Source organism: Fistularia commersonii, chromosome 31, assembly GCF_037954325.1.
Source record: "Fistularia commersonii isolate RoL2024-O1a breed Wild chromosome 31, RoL_Fcom_v1.0, whole genome shotgun sequence".
NCBI classification, from domain to species: Eukaryota; Metazoa; Chordata; class Actinopteri; order Syngnathiformes; family Fistulariidae; genus Fistularia; species Fistularia commersonii.
This window is the reverse complement of record NC_141314.1, coordinates 7,202,723-7,221,639: the sequence shown is the minus strand read 5'-3', so window position 1 is coordinate 7,221,639 and position 18,917 is coordinate 7,202,723. Positions and strand designations below refer to the sequence as shown.

General features: G+C 43.4%; 2 protein-coding genes across 3 annotated transcripts in view; one reads left to right on the top strand and one right to left on the bottom strand.

Moving 5' to 3' along the window:
- myot (myotilin) overlaps positions 1-11,028 on the top strand; it is a 28,637-nt gene extending 17,609 nt beyond the window's left edge. The window contains exons 11-19 of the mRNA XM_086178608.1: positions 55-971; positions 1,753-1,903; positions 1,978-2,079; positions 2,678-2,715; positions 3,443-3,581; positions 3,662-3,869; positions 4,230-4,395; positions 4,547-4,680; positions 9,699-11,028. Coding sequence (XP_086034734.1) covers positions 55-971; positions 1,753-1,903; positions 1,978-2,079; positions 2,678-2,715; positions 3,443-3,581; positions 3,662-3,869; positions 4,230-4,395; positions 4,547-4,680; positions 9,699-9,841 — 1,998 coding nt within the window. The 3' untranslated portion in view covers positions 9,842-11,028. The remainder of the gene's footprint in view (positions 1-54; positions 972-1,752; positions 1,904-1,977; positions 2,080-2,677; positions 2,716-3,442; positions 3,582-3,661; positions 3,870-4,229; positions 4,396-4,546; positions 4,681-9,698) is intronic.
- Positions 11,029-12,043: 1,015 nt separating this feature from the next.
- Positions 12,044-17,664, bottom strand: hdac3 (histone deacetylase 3). 2 transcript variants are annotated; one of them, XM_086178909.1, is made up of 15 exons: positions 17,484-17,664; positions 16,984-17,066; positions 16,173-16,315; positions 15,961-16,042; positions 15,759-15,815; positions 15,625-15,680; positions 15,130-15,263; positions 14,655-14,735; positions 14,486-14,559; positions 14,331-14,395; positions 14,064-14,153; positions 13,708-13,766; positions 13,543-13,622; positions 13,310-13,467; positions 12,044-12,658 (listed from the first exon to the last, which is right to left on the bottom strand). In XM_086178909.1, exons 1-15 carry the CDS (start codon positions 17,536-17,538, stop codon positions 12,589-12,591), a joined length of 1,287 nt encoding a protein of 428 aa, XP_086035035.1. In that variant the 5' UTR covers positions 17,539-17,664; the 3' UTR covers positions 12,044-12,588. The 2 variants fall into 2 exon arrangements, with proteins under 2 accessions (XP_086035035.1, XP_086035034.1); XM_086178908.1 differs by having other exon boundaries at positions 12,387-12,658; positions 14,064-14,395; positions 17,484-17,648.
- Positions 17,665-18,917: the final 1,253 nt, after the last annotated feature.

The window sequence follows — 18,917 nt, the reverse complement described above, 5'->3', positions numbered from 1 at the left end:
GTGTCTTTGCGTCATTTCTCTGTCTAACTTTTATCCGTTTCTTCTCTTTTCTAGTCCTCTCAGTTAGGAGGCAACAGCATGAATCTGTCAGACCTGCCGACCTTCACCCCCAATGCTTTCCCTCCCATCGCATTCAACTACGAGCGACCCAGACATTTTATTCAGTCACAGCCGGCCTTCCAGGCGCCCAGCTATGAGAGCGTACTGAGGGACGCCCAGGAGAACCAGAGCTACTTTGGACAGAACCCGAACACCTCACAGAGCAGTTCCTATGTGACGGAGGTGCAGAGTCAGTCCAGCGGCAGCCAGCCAGTGTCTCAGACCCAGTCTCAGCTTCAGGCGCTGAGCCTTGGCCACAGCCAAACCCAGTCAGTGGCCCAAACGCAGGCCAACGGAACAGGCAAGTCGTCCGCTTCCTCGTCCAGCGTCAGCTCCCCCATCGCCACCCCGGCCTCTGCTGCTCCTCCTCCTCCTCCTGCATTCATCCCCTCCTCCACCTCCGCTTCCTCGTCTGCGCCCCGCGCCACCATGCGTTCCTCTATCACCCTCACCCCGAGCCACCCCAGTGCCACCGGGCTCGGCAGCGCCACCCTGCCGGCCAACCAGGACACCATATCGGCTCCCGCCGCCTTCCTTTGCTCCGTGCTCCCGTCCCACTCCTCTTTCGCCCCTTACTCCTCCTCCAAGCTGTCTCCCAATTCCTTCTCCTCCAACTCCTCGTCCCGTTCCCCTCTTGCTCCTTCCAGCCCTCTCCTGCCTGTCAGACCCACCTCTATGGCGACTTCTCTCCCTCAGCAGCCTGTCCCAGTGTCCCCTTCCCTCCCTTCCTCCATCCTCTCTCCCACCTCCGCCTTTTCTCCCACTACCTCCACCCCCTCCTCCTTTCCACAGTCCAACACTCCAAGCAGTCAGAACAGGGTGCCTCCTGCTGTGGTCTCCTTGCCTGCCAACTATAAGGGGATGCCCAACACGTGAGTGTCTCTGCTTATATCCACCTATCCACCGGTGTTGTTGCACACACTTGCATGGCTCTACTGTGAAGCGAGGACATTTATTGTCCACCCACACAATGGGTTTGCTCACTAGAAACATGTTGGATAGATGGATAGATGTTGTGCAAACTGCACAAAGGCGGGTCCATCGTTCATGTTTTGCTCCTAAGATATCTTAAAACCTCATGCAAAGGTTTTATGCTGCAGTCCGGAATAACTCACCTTTGTCACAAGCACAGACTCACATCCCCTCTGTGACCTCGTCATACACGACTGTCAAAATTCTGTAAGTCCAAACCAAGGCTTCAGTGGCACTCTACCTTAATGTGACAAATAATGCTGTTGTCACGGTTGGAAATAACCCCTTTGCTACTTCCAAACTTAAAAAGCTTCAAGGATGAGCTTAACGCCAAATAACTGTTTATTCCTTTTAAAATAAATTTTATTAAAAAAAAATTTTTTAATCGTCTGGAAATGCTTTTTATCGCTGAAAGAAAACAAAACAAAAAGGTAATTATCATAATGTACATAGTTTTTTTTTTTGCACAAACCATGTGGCATATGTCACAAAATGTAGAGCAAATTATTCTTTTACTGAATATTTTTGAAGAAGAGCACTGAAGTAAGTTCAGACTGCTGGTCTGATATTGTTGGTTCAGCCCGTAAAAGTCCATTGAACTCCATGAAACAGCTGCAATCTTCTTAGATATCAGCGTTATCAGTGGGACTGCATGTTATTCATCTCCTTTCTCTCTCCCAGTCTGCCTAAGCCCATCCTGAAGAAGTCTATCACTCCAAGGCCGTCCTCCGCTCGCTCCACAGATGAAGACATCCAGGGCTCCAAGGACGCCCTCATTCAGGACCTGGAGAAGAAGCTGCGCTCGAAGGAGGCCAGGCGGAGAAACAGCCAGGTTTGTGTTTATCAGTGTGCCGTGCAAACCATCTAAGGAGAACCCTGAGCTATCATGCTCCATGTGTCTGACAGAAACTGTCCTACGAGGAGCGAATGGCCCGCAGGCTGCTGGGTCCGGACAACGCCACCGACATGCTTGACCAAGAAAGTCTGTCAGACACCCAGCTGGAGCAGGTACCTCAAGAAACATCCCGCTGCTCCTCTGACCTGTTTGGTCACACTGTTCTGCTGAAGCTGTGTACTATAAACCTGCTATCAAATGAAGACCACACATTTGATGATGACCCATCGGGGAAACGGCTGCACTGGGCGCCTCTCTCCCTCCGGGGGCCTCCCGACAGGCTTCCAAACACAGAGCTGCAAAAGCTTGCAGGATAATAAGCTGCTCTGCTCAGCTTTGTCATGTTGTCATTTTGACCGTGTGTGTGTCTGTGTGTGTGTGTGTGGGGGGGGGCTTGGGTGGGCATTATGTCAAAAAGCCTCACTGGGCTTTGCACTGGCTATTTTGTCTCCACAACACGGTGCCTACATACACACAAACACACGTCCTCTCCGGCTAATGAGGTTTGTCAGCCACTATTTCTTGCCTCCACTCAGAGAACAAGCCTCTTTCACTGATGACAGCAGGACCATTGTGGCAGAATACACACACACACACACGCACAGGAACACGCTTAGATTCCCCAGTTGGCCAAAAAGTTTGTTTAATTATTTTTCGCATCTACAAACCTGTGGTTTCCTTCAACTAACATGGAGTTGTTTTCTGTTCCAGCCAGACTCACCAGAGGGGAGACACACAGGTGGACTTTGGTAAATATAACTCTTGTACCATCCATGAGCCTTGGTCGCCAGGCCTCCGGGTGTACGGATCTCCACCTGGAGACTGTGACTGGTGACAAGCGTAATATTGCAATCATTCAAAAATGCACAGCACTGTGGTGCAGAGGTTAGTGCTTCAGCGAGGAAGTCCCTGGTTGGATCCATGCACTGCTCTGTGTCAGCGTGGGGTTCTGCGGGTTCCTCCTACAGACATGCAGGAGGTTCAGTGGAGACCCCACAATGTCCAGACGTTTTGATGAGAGGGTGAATTGTTGTGCCTCTGAGGTTTTAGAGGGTGTATGGGTGTGTGTCTCTTTATGTAGCCCTGTGATGGATCCAGGGTGAACCAGCCTCTCGTAGGGTGAGATCAGGGATAGGCTCCAACTGTCCTGCGACTCTGAGTGCAGGATAGATGATAGAAAGAACAAATGAGTAAATAATTCAGCAATACGAGAATACACTGTAAAAGCTATTACTATATCTCGGTCAAGAGTTAAGACACAGTGAATCCTCCGGAGCAGGGAACATTGAGAAACCTCCCCCTCTGCCTCTGAGTCATAAATAACATCCAAATGCAAAGAGCTTTGTGGTGGCATGCAGACGGACAGGTTGGAACCACTGTATCCAAAGACAGAACCGTGGAAAGCTGCTTGTGGTTATAGTGTGTGCAGCAGGGATGCAGCAGAAGCATGGATGACCCCTCTACCCCTCCCTGCAGGGGGAGGCACCACTCGGGCACAGACGAGCGAGGGAATGAAGGTTCAGCCATCCAGGAGAAGTGTTACGCTCCCCGCTTCTTGCAGATCCCACCAGACCTCACTGTGGAGGAGGGGCGTTTCTGTAGGATCGACTTCAAGGTGAAACATACACACACACAGATCAGTCACTTTTCCACCAAGTATCTGTAGTGACTGGGGATCCAATTCCATGACTCCAGGTGGGAGGCCTCCCCACGCCAGACATCAGCTGGTACCTCGACGGGAAAGCCATCCGTCCAGACGACTACCACAAGATGTTGGTCTGTGAGAAGGGGATGCACTCCTTCATCATAGAGATTGTCACCGTGCACCATGGTGGTGTGTATGAGTGTGTGGCCAGGAACCGTGCCGGGGAAAGCAGGTTCTCTATGCGCCTGGATGTCCTAGGTAAAATACCACATAAAGAACATCCCAGATCTGTCTGATAGATTGGGGTTTCCCAGGTATCCATCGGGACTGGATTTTTGCTGAGTGACATGAAAAATGCATAGGCTTTTCATCAAAATAAGCTTTTAAGAGTTCTAATCTGTGTTTGACTATCATATCTATATTGATAATTCTAGTGAAAGGCTGTTTTGTTTTGTCTTTTTTTTTACCATACCAAACCTGATGCGATGTTTAGATATTTAAATCGTCAAATGTCAGTGAGGTTATTGATCTATATCATCAAAGTCTCTAATGCAGGATTTTGTGTTGTTTTTTTTTTTTTGTATCTGTATTCCTGCATCATTTGTGTTGTCCCTGCAGCCCAGGAGGCCCTCCGTCCGCCCACCTTTGTGCAGAAGATGTTGAACTCCCGGGCCCTTGAGGGCGACACGGTCAGGTTAGAGTGTAAAGTGGATGCCTCCCCCCCGCCGCAGCTCTTCTGGAAGAAAGACAAGGACATGCTGCGCTTGGACCCGACCAGAATGAGGTGGGTTCATTCCCGGGCCTTGTAATCCCAACCAAACCCTGGAGTCCACTCCACTACCTTCTACAAAATGTGGTGCTAAATGGAGAAGTCCATGCCACTGGTTTATGTTTGACGTGTGTGAGGTTGCTAACCACAGACTCCTCCTCCGCAGCCTCTACCAGGATGGGACAGGCAAGCAGTGCTTGCTGATAGAGAGGGTGACCAAGGCTGATGCCGGCTGGTACACGCTGTCCGCCATCAATGAGGCCGGCATGTCCACGTGCAACGCCAGGCTGGATATCAGCGGTAGGTCCGCCGAGCGTCTCCCGCCCCATGCAAACAAGCACCTCCACTCTTAGCTGTCCCAGTTCCCATGGCAACCCTGGCTGTAAAGAAATCAAACAGCAGATGGACGGCGTCCAGCGGCTGGGAACACTAAACCCACACGGTGCTACACGATCGACTGGAAACTCGATGAACGCATCGAGCCCAGAGCCGAAACATGAAGTCAGCACTCTGTGCAGCTGGGGTGGGGGGCTCACACACACACCCACACACACTTCTGCTTGAGTAGGAAGCACACCATCTGCTCTGGTCAGAGGGGCAGAAGGCAAAAGAGAGAGGGCAGGATGGGAACATACCATGGCTTTTAAGCATATGCTCTGTTTGTGTTAGTGTGTGTGTGTGTGTGTGTGTTTACACATGTATATGTGTGTGTGTATATGTATACATGTATGTATGAATTCATATATGTATGTATAGATACACATATATGTGTGTATGTGTATTTATACATGTATATATATGTATGTATACATTTATATGTATGTATATATGCATGTATAGTTATGTGTGTATAAATGCATATTTGTATGTGTTTATGTATTATATATATGTTTATGTATAGATATTTATATGTATAGATATGTATATACATATATATGTATTTATATTTATGTGTGTATGTATGTGTGTGTGTATATATATATACCCATATACAACCATACACACACACACATATATATATATATATATATATATATATAAGTGTGTGTTTGTGTATGGTTGTATGTATATATACATATGTATGTGTGTATTTATATACATGTGTATATATATACATGTATGTGTATATGTATGTGTGTGTATATACTGTATATTTATGTGTGAATTCATATATGTATGTATAGATACATGTATATGTGTGTATGTGTAAATGTACATGCATATATATGTATGTATATATGCATGTATAGTTATGTGTGTATATATGAGTATTTGTATGTGTTTATGTATTATGTATTTATATATGTTTATGTATAGATATTATCTATATGTATAGATATATATATACATATATGTATTTATATTTATGTGTGTGTGTATATACATATATACGTGTGTGTATGTATGGTTGTATGTATATATACAGATGTATGTGTGTATTTATATACATATATATATATACACACATATATGTGTATATGTATGTGTGAATTCATATATGTATGTAAAGATACATATAAGTGTGTGTGTGTGTATATATACATGCATATATATTAATTAATTATATGTATGTATATATGCATGCATATTTGTATGTATGTGTTTACATATGTGTGTATATATATATACATATGTATAGATATGTATCTGTATTTGTATACATATGTGTATATATATGTATTTATATTTATGTGTTTATGTATGTGTCTGTACATATATACAAATATATATATGTGTGTGTATGTATGGTTTTATGTATGTATACATATGTGTGTGTATGGTTGTATGTATATATACATATGTATGTGTGTATTTATATACATGTGTATATATATACATGTATGTGTTTATATACTGTATATGTATGTGTGAATTCATATATGTATGTATAGATACATATATATGCATGTCTGTGTATATATACATGCATATATATGTATACATTTATATGTATATATATACATGTATAGTTATGTTTGTATATATGAATATTTGTATGTGTTTATGTATTATGTATATATATATGTGTGTATATATATGTATCTTTATGTGTGTGTGTTTATATGTATACATATATATGTGTGTGTATGTATGGTTGTATGTATATATACATATGTATGTGTGTATTTATATACGTATGTGTATATGTATGTGTGTGTATATATATGTATGTATATGCATGTATATATACACAGATGTATGTGTATATATACATGCATATATATGTATGTATACATTTATATGTATGTATATATACATGCATATTTGTATGTATGTGTTTATGTGTGTGTGTATTTATATATATAAACATATGTATAGATATGTATCTGTATATGTATACACATATGTATATATGTATTTATATGTATTTGTTTATGTCTGTGTGTCTGTATATATATACAAATATATATGTATGTATGTTAGTGTGTGTATGTATGGTTTTATGTAAATATACATATGTATGTATCTATATACATGTGTATATATATACATATGTATTTGTATATATACATGCGCATATCCATGTATCTATGTATTATATATTTATGTGTATGTATATATGCATGTATGTATGTATCTACATGTACTTGTATATGTATGTATACATTTATTGGTATGTGTATATATGCATATGCATTACATGTATATGTATACATGTGTATATCCATGTATTTATGTATGTATATATTTATGTGTATGTATATATGCAAGTATGTATGTATATGTATATGTACTTGTATAGGTATGTATACATTTATAGGTATGTGTATATATGCATATGTATTACATATATATAAATGTGTTTTGTCTGTATATATGCATGTATATGTGTGTGAATATATATTTATATATATATGTGTGTGTTTTTGTGTGTGTGTGTGTGTATACATATGTATACATGTATGTATAGGAGTTCTGTTTAAACACAGAACTCCTGAGTTGTCACCAACAACCGCTGATGGCTAGTCTGAGACACTCGATCTCATCAAAAGTTACTTGCTACTTTCTCGACTCTGTGATAGAAAGCAAAACGCCAGTAGACATTCTTTTGGTGGAATCAAGAGTGATCCATTTATTCTACCGGAGTGCAATACATCTTATTAAGCAAATTATCCACAAGCCAAAAACCAGCTTATGGCACTTAGTGTTTTACGTCCTGCTGCTTTAGCTTAGCTTCCTGTGGCTTTAGCGTAGCAGTCAAAAAGCTTTTGCTCTTCCGGATTGGACACAAACCAATAACACACAGTTCCCACTTTTTATACCTGACAAATGACCAACCCAAATGCGCCCCCAGTGGACAAAAATAATAATAAATAAATCACACCCAAAACATTCATTTTGGCTCCTACAATATGGGTGTATATCTGTGTGCAGATGTACATATATGTGTGCATTTATATGCATGTATGTCTATGTACATGTATGTATGTGTGTTAATGTATGTATATGTGTGCTTATGTATATATGTGTGTGTGTATATGTGTATGTGTACATAGGTATGTATATAGGTATGTGTGTATTTATGTATGTATGTATTTATATGTGTATATCACATATATGTATTTACATAAAAATGTGTGTGTATATATACATATGTGTGTGTATATATAAGTATATTGGTGTGAGTGTATATACATATATATATAGATAGATAGATAGATAGATAGATAGATAGGTGTTTGTGTGTAAATATGTATAAATATATTTATATTTGTGTGTGTGTGTATATATATATGTGTGTTTGTATGTGTATTTATATATATATGTATACATACATATGTGTATATATATATACACATGTGTATATGTGCATGTATATATGTACATATGTATGTATGCATGTGTATATTTATACATGTATGCATGCGTATTTGTATCTATATATCTACATATGTATGTATGTGTACATACATATGTATGTGTATATCAGTATATATCTATGTGTGTGGATGAATATATCTGTTATGTGTATATGTGTACATACATATGTATGTATGTGTATATATGCATGTATATTTACGAATGTATATATATATCTGCACATATATGTATAGGAGTATATGAGTACATATATATGTGTGTATAAATATATATGTGTGTGTGCGTGTGTGTATCTATATTTATGTATCCATGTATATGTGTGTGTATCTATATTTATGTATGTGTGTATATCTTTGTATGTCTGTATGTACATGTTTGTATGTATGTATATATATGTGTACATATATGTATTTATGTATGTATAGGTATATATATATATACAAATATGTTTTTTACATATACATGTATATATACATGTATGTATATTAATATCATATTTATTTTACATATATGTATATTTATATGCGTGTGTGTGTGTTTATATATATATGTATAAACATATGTATATACATATGTGTATTTTTATATGTGTGTGTGTGTATGTGTATATATATATATTTATTTATGTGTGTGTATATATGTTTGTCTGTGTGTGTATTTATATATATATGTGTGTGTGTATATATATATATGCATATAATATATATATGCATATGTACATATGCACATATACCTATATATGTATACACACACACATACATGAATACATATACATATTTATAAGTGTATATTCATACAGATATATGTGTGTGTATATAGATATACACACATATATGTATGCGTATAAAATGGTCTATATGATGGAAGAATACATACATACATACATATGTGTATATTTATACATGTTTATATGTATGTGTCTATACATATATATATATATATATGTTTGTATTCATTTATATGTGTATATGCATGTATGTCTGAGTGTGTGTGTGTGTGTGTGTGTGTGTGTGTGTGTATATATATATATATACACACACACACACACACACACACACATACATGCATTTGTGTGTGTGTATAACATATCTGAAGTATAAAATAATTGCTTTGTGATGTGAGTGAATGCAAATGGATTGGAAATTGGAGAGTGTTGGATATCCAAATAGAAATATTGATCATCTTTGACAAAAGGAACCCAGAGCCAATGTTTCTTCCCTTGTGTTTCGGCGCCCCCTCAACCCCTTTTTTTGTGTTTTTATGCGGCTGGTTATTTTCAGAGGCGCAGCACAAAGGGAATGCCCATTCTGCTGCAAGAGAATAAGCCCACCTCTGCTGCCGATCACATTATTCCTATTAGTTTCCAAGGCAACAGTTTCCAAAAGAGCCTTTGGAGGCTGCATCGGAGGGGAAGTTCTTACACGGCTCGCGTAGTTCTGTATGTGGACGGTAAAGAATCCGTAAAGGCTAATTTCAGTTCCCTCTGCTCCTCCCAGCTCGTTCCACCCCACCCATGAAGCCCGCGCCCCCCGGCTCCAAGACCCTGAAGCTCTTGTCGTCTCTCAGCCACGTGCCGGCCGTGACCGTGGAGCGCCCGGCCCAGCACACCGCCCCCCTCTACGAGAGCGAGGAGCTGTAGACTCCTCCTCCGCTCGCCCTCTCAGATCAGAACTGTCCTACCAGGCCCGTGTCCTTCTTCTCTCCCGTGCACGTCACACACCGGCCATCTGCACCAGCCTGCTTTAGAAAAATGTTACTGTATTTTAGCATAGCTGCGTTTTTCTTCCCCCAGCCGTCCGCAGCACCGCCCCGTTCCAAACATGCCCCTCAGCCTCAGCGACACGGGGCACCCAGGTCAGGTGGCCCGCAGTATTTATAGACCTGGACGGGGAGAGGAATAGCCAGTTTTATCCCAGCGGGTGACCACAGAAAAATCCCCACCTGCCCAGGAAGCATTTCCACACACACACACACACACACACACACACACACACACACAGAGCGAGTGTGTGATATTTGCATTGCGATGTTGGTCAAATGAATGAGAATCTTTATCCCAGGCCTGCCGAGGGACAAACACAAAACACTCCTGTGGTCGGGGTTCCAGGGACACTTAAACCCAAACACTTGTCACTACGTGTGTGTGTGTGTGTGTGTCTGTGTGTGTCTGTGTGTGTCAACTGTGAGGCTGCGGCCTCTGATGATGTGTGTCTGCAGGGCTGCGTTCACTGGAACCTGAAAAATTCCCTGGGGATTCCAGTGCTTTTAAATACTGGGTGTGTGAGAATGGATTTATTTTGAGTGAGACTGAGACCGCCGTCCTGCTGAAAGCCGACAGCAGAGGCGGAGGAGCCCAATAGCCAGATTCTAGAAGCCAACAAAGCCGTCTGCACATCTTTACCCCGGAAAACGTTTACATGTGATCACATCTGCAGTGCAGAGAAGCCGTGTGTCAATTTGATTTGTTTTCCTTTAAATGACTTCCCATTCAATGTGGCTCCCAGAAGGTCAGCCAGCCCCCAACCAGAAAAGGTTTGATTTGCCCGTAGCCCCAGGAGCTATTGGGAAAAGTAATAAATATAAGAAAGAGCCCATATTTTATTTATTTTTTAGCTGAAGCTGCATGACATTGGATCCAGCGAGGCCAAGGTCCGGGACTCAGCGGCTCCGAGGCTTTCGAGAGCGTCGAGTCAAACGCTCGTGCCGTTGTTTTCGGCCTTTAACTGAGATTTGAAAGTGAAAAGGTTGTCGTGTGTTCGATTTTAAACCGTTTGCTCTGTAAAGTGTTTTCTGTCTCTGACGAAAGATGACGAATAAAGTGTATAACCTTAACTCCTGCCTCTTGTCACATTTTCTCTGGTACAATCACACACCATAGCCCCCCAGTGGCCACAGTGGGTTGAGCTCTAGACCAGGAAAATGTTTTTAATGGATATATATATATATATATATATATATATATATATGTGCATACATGTATGTATGCATATAGTTTACATATATGCATGATGAGTCATACAATAAAGTTACAGGAAAGAGGAGTGGGAGCTATACTGAGAGCAGAAGTTAACATTTGAGAGCAACAATATAGTTTCATGCCTACAAAGAGTACTATAGGTGCAGTATTTATTTTAAGAATGCTGATGAAGTACAGAGAAGGTTCAAGGGATCTGTATTGTGGCTTTGTAGACCTAGAAAAAGTATATGACAGGGTGCAGAGAGAGGAACTAAGGCATATGTGGCAGTCTGGAGTGGCAGAGAAGTATGTTGGACTGGTGCAGGACATGTATGCTCACTGTGAGAAGGCGGTGAGGTGAGCTGAAGGTGTGACAGAAGCTCATGGTGGAAGTGGGACATCAGGGGTCAGCACCAAGCCCCTTCTTGTTTGCAGTGGTGAAGGACAGGCTGGCAGACAAGGTTTGACAGGAATCTCCCTGGACCATGATGTAGATGACACTGAGTCACAGTTGATCTGATTTTAAGTTTTATTAAAAACAACATATCAAAAAAACAAAAAAACATCAGACCTGCATCTGGATGACAGTCTGATATGACAGTCTGAAAGCTGATCACTGAGTTCAGGCCTGAAACCAAACTGCTGCACAGACGACCTCAAATGCATCACCATTGCTGCCTTCAGGTTCCTATGGTTACTTCAGGTTCAAATATTCACACACACGTGCACAGAAACACAACACAGGAGGGGGGGAAAAAAAAAAAAAAGCAGGAGCTCTGGCCTCATTTCGAGAAGCAGCTGCAGATGTTTCCACATCAACCTGCTGAGGAACACCCTCACCTCGGCTCGGCTGATTTCAAAGGAGATAAATCCGGAGGCGATGCATTCGCTGCCACAACCTCCAGGCCTCTGAGAGCGCCAGACTGCCTGCAGTGTATCTTCACGTGCACTGAGACACACACACACACACACACACACACACACACACACACACACACACACACACACACACACACACACACACACACACACACACACGAACCTGACATGCCTTTTATTTTTTTCTTTCCTGGGGATCGTCATTTCACCTGATGCTTCTCAGGAGGAGCAGGAGTTGTACCTCACTGTCTGAGGAGACGTCCTGCAAGTTGTGATCAGCAGGAATGGGTTGGAAAAAAAATCCTGATTTGCAAAAAAAAAAATTTTTTTCCACGGCTGCTGATTTCTGTTTTTTTTTTTTTTTTTGCTTTTTTTGTGAACCATTGGTAAACATGTGCTTCTTCAGACGCGGTGGAGCCCTCGTTGGCATGGAGGTCATGCAGCACTGCGAGAGACGAGTAAAGGGGTGAGTCTTTGTGGTCCGTTTGACTGAGTCTGGGTCACAGAGTCTGTCGCCGAGGGGGACAGGTGGCGGCGACCGGGGCCCTGCGTCAAATCTCCACGTCGCTCTCCTTGTCATTGTCGTGGTCGCCGTCGTAGAACTCGTTGGCTGCCTCGGGCCTGTGGAGGGGAACAACATGGGATCAGACACGGGAGGCTTAAGACGGTCTGATGCGCCACAGCGGAGGAAGTGATGGATTCAGAGGATCTACCAGGGGTGAGAAAGAGCACGAGAGGAAAGGTGAAGAAGATGTTGGTAAGGTTTGGAGAAACTGAGGAGAGGACAGGAGCCAGAGCTGGAAGCAGCAGAGAAACAGATGTGGAGGCTCCTCCTCCTGAGAGGATCAGGAAGGAGTCCATCAGAGGGACAGCACATGTTAGTTCTGGAAATAACAGGACATGGACAGAGGAGAAATGGAGAAGATCTGCATAGAATGATGCTGAGGTTGGAGGAGGTCCAGATGAAGCCCAGAGAGGAGGTTTATGGATCGAGGGGAAGAGGAGAGGAAGATAGATGGTGTGAGGAGAGGGTTAGATGGAGGCAGGTGATTGGCTGAGGGTTAGTAGGAGGCGGGTGATTGGCTGTGTATAATTGCAAATCTTCAGCTCTGAACCTCTGGAATCCAAACCTCAGACCTTCATCTTCTGCCCATTTTTTTGTAGGAGTGCATATTAGAAATGAACATCATGTTGATTTGATATTGATAAGGTACTTCAAACCCTGCGCTGGTGTGAACCCCTCCCGCCCTGGTGTTGACTCCCGCTTCTCACCGTGTGTAGTTCTCCTCCCCCCCGCGCTCGTCCGGGTCGGGCTCGTCCGTGCGCTCGTAGCTGAGCATGTCTGAGGGAACGTCATGGATCTGGACGCTGGGCGCGTGGTTCAGCATCTTCAGGTTCTCGAACACGGTCTGACGGATCTGCTCCAGGTACTGCGGGAAGGACACGGTGCCTCAGCGAGGACAACTAACTTAAGACTGGTGGTGGGGGGGGCGAGGTGGGGTTACCTGTCGGGAGTTCTGGTTCTCGATCCTGGTGCTGACGTCGGGGTGCAGCGTGAAGTCGGGAGCGAAGTACTCGAAGTACTCTAGAGAAGGAAATGAGGAGATGGTGGGGCGTCAGAAAAAGAAGTGTGTGTGTGTGCGTGTGCGCGCGTGTTACACTGGACTCACCGCTGTAGGGCAGCTCGTCACTGATGGACTCGTCCAGCAGCAGAGATGTTTCAAAGGTCCTACGAGACACCGGGGTGAGAGAGGCTTCAGGATCACGGACACAGCAGTGGCTTGCCAAGGAACACGCACCCCTTGGACTCCCACATTTTGTCACGTTCCGACCACTCTTCCCACTACCGGATGATGGTTTGACCAGCGCTCCGCAAAATGGTCAGCACTTGGGAGATCTTTCACCGCTCTGACATGTGTATGAGTGTCTTCATCCGGCAGCGTGGAAAATGTCGGCGCCCCGGCGAGTTGGAGGGGTTTAACCCGTGAACGGTGTGCTGCAGGGAGGGCCGCCTCGACCCACTCACCAGCATCGAGCCACGTTCCTCACGGTGTAGCCGCCTCCTCCCAGGACCAGCAGGGGAATCTTGAAACTCTTCACAAACTCCACGCACTCGCTGCATGACACACACACACACACACACAGATTTGCATGACACACAGGTAAGCATAAACACAGGTGGTTAGAACGGTCTGTGTTTGTACAGTGTGGCGGCAGACAGAGAAAAGGAGGAGGACTGATGGTGCTAGAAGGTCCCGGATGGCGGCGTGATGTGGTATTAAGGGAGCCTGACCCGTGGCCTCGTATGCTCAGGTTGAAGCATCCCAGCCTGTCGCAGCCCAGGGAATCAGCTCCGCACTGACGACACACACAGACACACACGGTCAATGATAAGGATGGTAAAAGTGTCAGATATGTCTGATCAGAGTGCCCGGACCACAGACGGACCTGGAGGACGATGCAGGTGGGCTGGTAGAAGTCCACCACCTGCTTGATCACTGGCTGGAACAGCTGCCTATAGCCTGGGACACACACGCACACAGGCGAGGGTCATGTGACAAGCTGGCAGACCCACAGTGGAGTGTCAATTAGCTGATGCAGGAGGCGGTGAACTCACTCTGGTCGTCGATGCCGTCTCGGAGAGGAACGTTGAGGCAGTAGTACCTCCCACTCTCGGCTCCCACCTCATACATGTCTCCTGCAGCAAACACACACACACACACGATGTAAATGGCAGGTTGGCGAAGCAGAATGACTCCCTTCGCGGGATAGGAACCATGACTCTTTCCAGGGTCTTCATCTCCGTCTGTGGCCACGCTTCATCCCCCACAATGTCAATCAGACAGAAACCAAAACTTTAATTTTCCTCCATGTTTGTCAAATGACAAAGTTCAAGCTCAACACCTGAAGGTTCACAACCAGGGGGGCCTGAACCGTGCCGATGGAGGTCAGGACTTTTTCAAAGATGCTTCATTGCAGCGTTTCAGACGTTGACAGCAGGAGGAGGGACGCTGGAGGCCAAATCACTGACTCACATCAAATAAAGTAGTGAAAATGGGACAATTTACACAAACACACACACACACACTTACCCGTCCCAGGAAAAAAGTAGTTCCCATATTTGTGGAAGGACACGGTCATGACGCGGTCAGTGAGGTAAAATGCTTCCTGGACGCCGTCACCGTGGTGGATGTCGATGTCAATGTACAGAACCCGAGGGTGGTATCTATGACACACACACACACACACACACAAAGGTCAGCTTTTGAAATATTACTCGTTTAAGCAGAACCTTCTTCCCCCATGATAATCTTATATAAACTCCCTACACATGTTTTTATCACTAGGCTCTCAGTGTGTGAGTGCTTGTTGCAATTATGTTTCATCATTTTTCAAAAGCAGCCGGTGATTTTGCAAAAAAGAAAAGTGGGATATTATCTAACATACTGTATCTGGGACATTCTCAAGAGTGCCGAAAAACAATATTGTCAAAATACAACGATTGAATATCCTGACTATTTCTTTGATGTGTGTAACTCATCTGTAGACACTCATGACAACGGGGATGAGGAAACGTGTGGTCTTACTTCAGCAGCTCCAGGATGCTGATGACGATGTCGTTGACGTAGCAAAACCCGGACGCCTGAGGAGACACCAGGGGACGCTCAGACGCAGCGAGAACCTCTAAATACTAACAAATGAAGGAGTGCGTCGTTCTGACCTCGAACTTCTTGGCGTGGTGCAGTCCTCCGGCCCAGTTGATGGCGATGTCACAGATCTGCAAAGCAATACATATGGCAGAGTTTGAAATCTCTGAGTCGCCGCAGCCATGACGCTGACGTGTATGAAGGCGCTAGCTGGATGTGAAACAGGAAGTAAAATCTATTCTGACCAATCATACCAATGTGTGTGACATTTCTTACCTTGTGGTTGAGCTGAGTGGCTCCCTGCAAAGAGGCACCGGTGTATCTGGAGCAGAATTCGAAAAGCCCCGGAAATACAGGGCTGGAAGACGGTGGCACAGGGTGAGGGGTCAGAACCGGTCACATAAAGAACAGCACATTTAAATGGAAATGCAGAAAGATACCGGTAAAATAAAACAAAGTGCAAAAACAGGCCTGCGGTTGTTTCTCACCAGTCGTCCCCGACGTTAAAGGTGTTGAGGCTCTTTGTGAAGCCCTGCATGTTGTTGGGGCTGACCTTCTGCAGGAAGTCAATGTAGTCTTCAGAGTGGAATCGACACATGTCGTGCTGCGACGCTTTGTAAGGCTTAAATACCTAAAGGACCAACGTTGGATAGTAAATGCAGAGTTTGGCCCCCTCTGGACATAAATGAAAATCATTACACCTGCAATCTTGCCATAATTATGACATTATCAAATTGCTCAAATTAGGTATGGGACCAGGAAAATGATTACAGAGCAGTGATAAGTTTCTTACCAAGATCTGAAAGAAGAATCCAACAGAGCAACCGTGATATCACAGAGGACTATTATAATATATTTTTGTTCCAGTTCCTCAAACTTAGCAGGGAATCACTTAATCATATCTTGCTTGTTTTCAATGAATTGGGTGATATTTAGATTTTATTTCTAGGACAGTGAAACTGATTTACAGGTATACTCTAACTCAGTCTTAAGATAGTTTCAAGAGGAGTTAAGCATCACTATTTGTGGAATTACCGATATATAACCGATATTGAATCAAATCTAATCCAGATTTTTATTATCACTGATGTCTAGCTCATTGTAGGACGTTTGCTGTTGAAATTCCTTGCAGGTCAGAATTTAGAAACAATCAGATAAGAATATTACAGACAACGTTATTAATGCTTAACAATTAAACCAAAACAAATGACACTCATGCCTCGAGGCAGCAGGCCAGCAATGTAATCAATAACATTTTTCCCCAACCAAAACGAAATACGGTGTTTGCATATTGCTCACCATCATCTTCTTGTAGAGTCCGTAGTGGAGCACCAGGCTGTGGGTCAGGGACAGCCGGTGGGGCTTCATTGGATGCCCGGCACCTTGTCCATATTACGGCACACACATTTCAGAAATTCAGGATAAAATGCAGAATGGTTGATCAAATAAACATCAGAAGTCAAACCAAAACTGTTTGACAGAAACAAATGCCAGTTCCGGTCGCTTAGCGAAAGGGGCATGTGATTCAATTCTCGGCTACGATTGTAAACATTGTTCAATGAGATGGCCCTACTACTCCCAGCAAATCGGAAAATGCATGAAAGCATTGAGATATCAAGACAAGATCGATCTGTGAATGATGTTCCGCACAGAAAACATCAACTGTGCAATAAAACGGGATATAATTGAGGGTACATCGTCAAAAGAAAAATACTTTTGCACATCGTTAGCATAAAGCTCACGCTAGCTAGCGTTTTCATTTAGCCGTCCTGCAAACGAAACTGGAAAACTGCACTCACCGTAATGGAAGTTGCCCACATCCGGGTCATAAAAATAAGATGTTCTGTTAGACATTGTGGAACGCGGCTCTGGCTAAGTTTTAAAAAGGTTTATACATTTAAAAGGCGCATTTCTTATACAATTAGGCCGACTAGCCGCTATGGCTAAATAGACAGCCAGGTGAATACGTCATCAAAATGCGACAGAGGGGAGGGGCGGGGTGAGGAGCTCGTTGGATCAGCACACGGTGTAGTGATGGGATGTTGGCTCTTTGCAGAGACTATTCTCATGGTTCAGCACCTAAAAGAGAGCTGGCTCTCTCGACTTTTTGTAGATTTGTATTTCACCTCAAATTAGCAAAAATAAATGGTTTGTGCATTCATTGTTTTTTTATGACAGGGTGGGGTGTTGTCGTCTATGCCTCCTTGGTGTTAGCAGAAGAAAAGATCCAGTGTTTTATCTTCTCTTGTGTGGCTGGGGATGTACTGGGTTGAAGTTAGGCAGGGTGGAGGAAGGAGAAGGTTGGTTGAAATGCCCAGAGATGGGGAGGAGGGCATGTGGGTGCTGTGTCTGCAGCCTGCTCACGGTTGGTTGCAGGAAAGGCCTCCTTGCCATTCGCAGCGGAAGGAATAAACAGCAAGAACAACTGAGAGACAAAATTCCCACGATATATGGTACCAGCTAAGATGGCCTTCAATGTCCTTGCAGAGTCGTTCTTCTTTTACCATTTTGCCTGGAGTTACACCACATCCCAATCGCCAGACCTCCTCCCTCCTCTCCCTCTGGTCTTGTCCATCTACTGGAGAGGAAAATCCATCCAGGGAGACACAGTGGTCCAGAATCACTGAGTCCAGCCGCGTGTCCGTAAACACTATGAAACAACCTTCTCATTATTATAGTTATTTATTAATTCATTCATTTATTTATTTATCAAATTATCACTATTATCTTTATTATTATTGATATTTATTCACACAACAACAACAACAACAGTAATAATGCTATATTTTTTTATTTATGCACAGTGTGGGGCAAGAGAGAAGATGAGGGAAGTTGTAATGGGAAATTTATATTTGTAGTTGTATTGTCTTATTTTATTTTATTTTATTTTATTTTATTTACTCCTCGTTAATTGCAAAATCCCATAAGGGCTATGGAGGAGCCTAAGTATAGAAATACGTCTCTGGTCAGAGATGGATTTGTGTTGCAACCCGTTTAAACACACCGCAGAGCTCCTTTCAGAAGACGGGACGGCCAGAATCAATTGTGTGTGAGGAGCCAACCAGCTGTCATTATCGTGATTTTAAAACCACGGTTCAGGTGCTCCGACTTCTGTGTCAGACACAATAATAAGATGCACAGTAGCAGTGTGGAAAAAAGATTGCTTTATATTGTATCAAAGTTGATTCTATGAAAAGAGATAACGGTCCTTAATACAGATGCCGATATTTCAG

Coding starts and splice junctions, on each gene's coding strand:
- hdac3 (XM_086178908.1), bottom strand. CDS start 17,538: ATGTCTAACAGAACATCTTATTTTTATGACCCGGATGTGGGCAACTTC. Junction 16,043..16,172: donor TTTAACGTCGGGGACGACTG/GTGAGAAACAAC, acceptor ACCGTCTTCCAG/CCCTGTATTTCCGGGGCTTT. Junction 15,816..15,960: donor CCACTCAGCTCAACCACAAG/GTAAGAAATGTC, acceptor ATTGCTTTGCAG/ATCTGTGACATCGCCATCAA.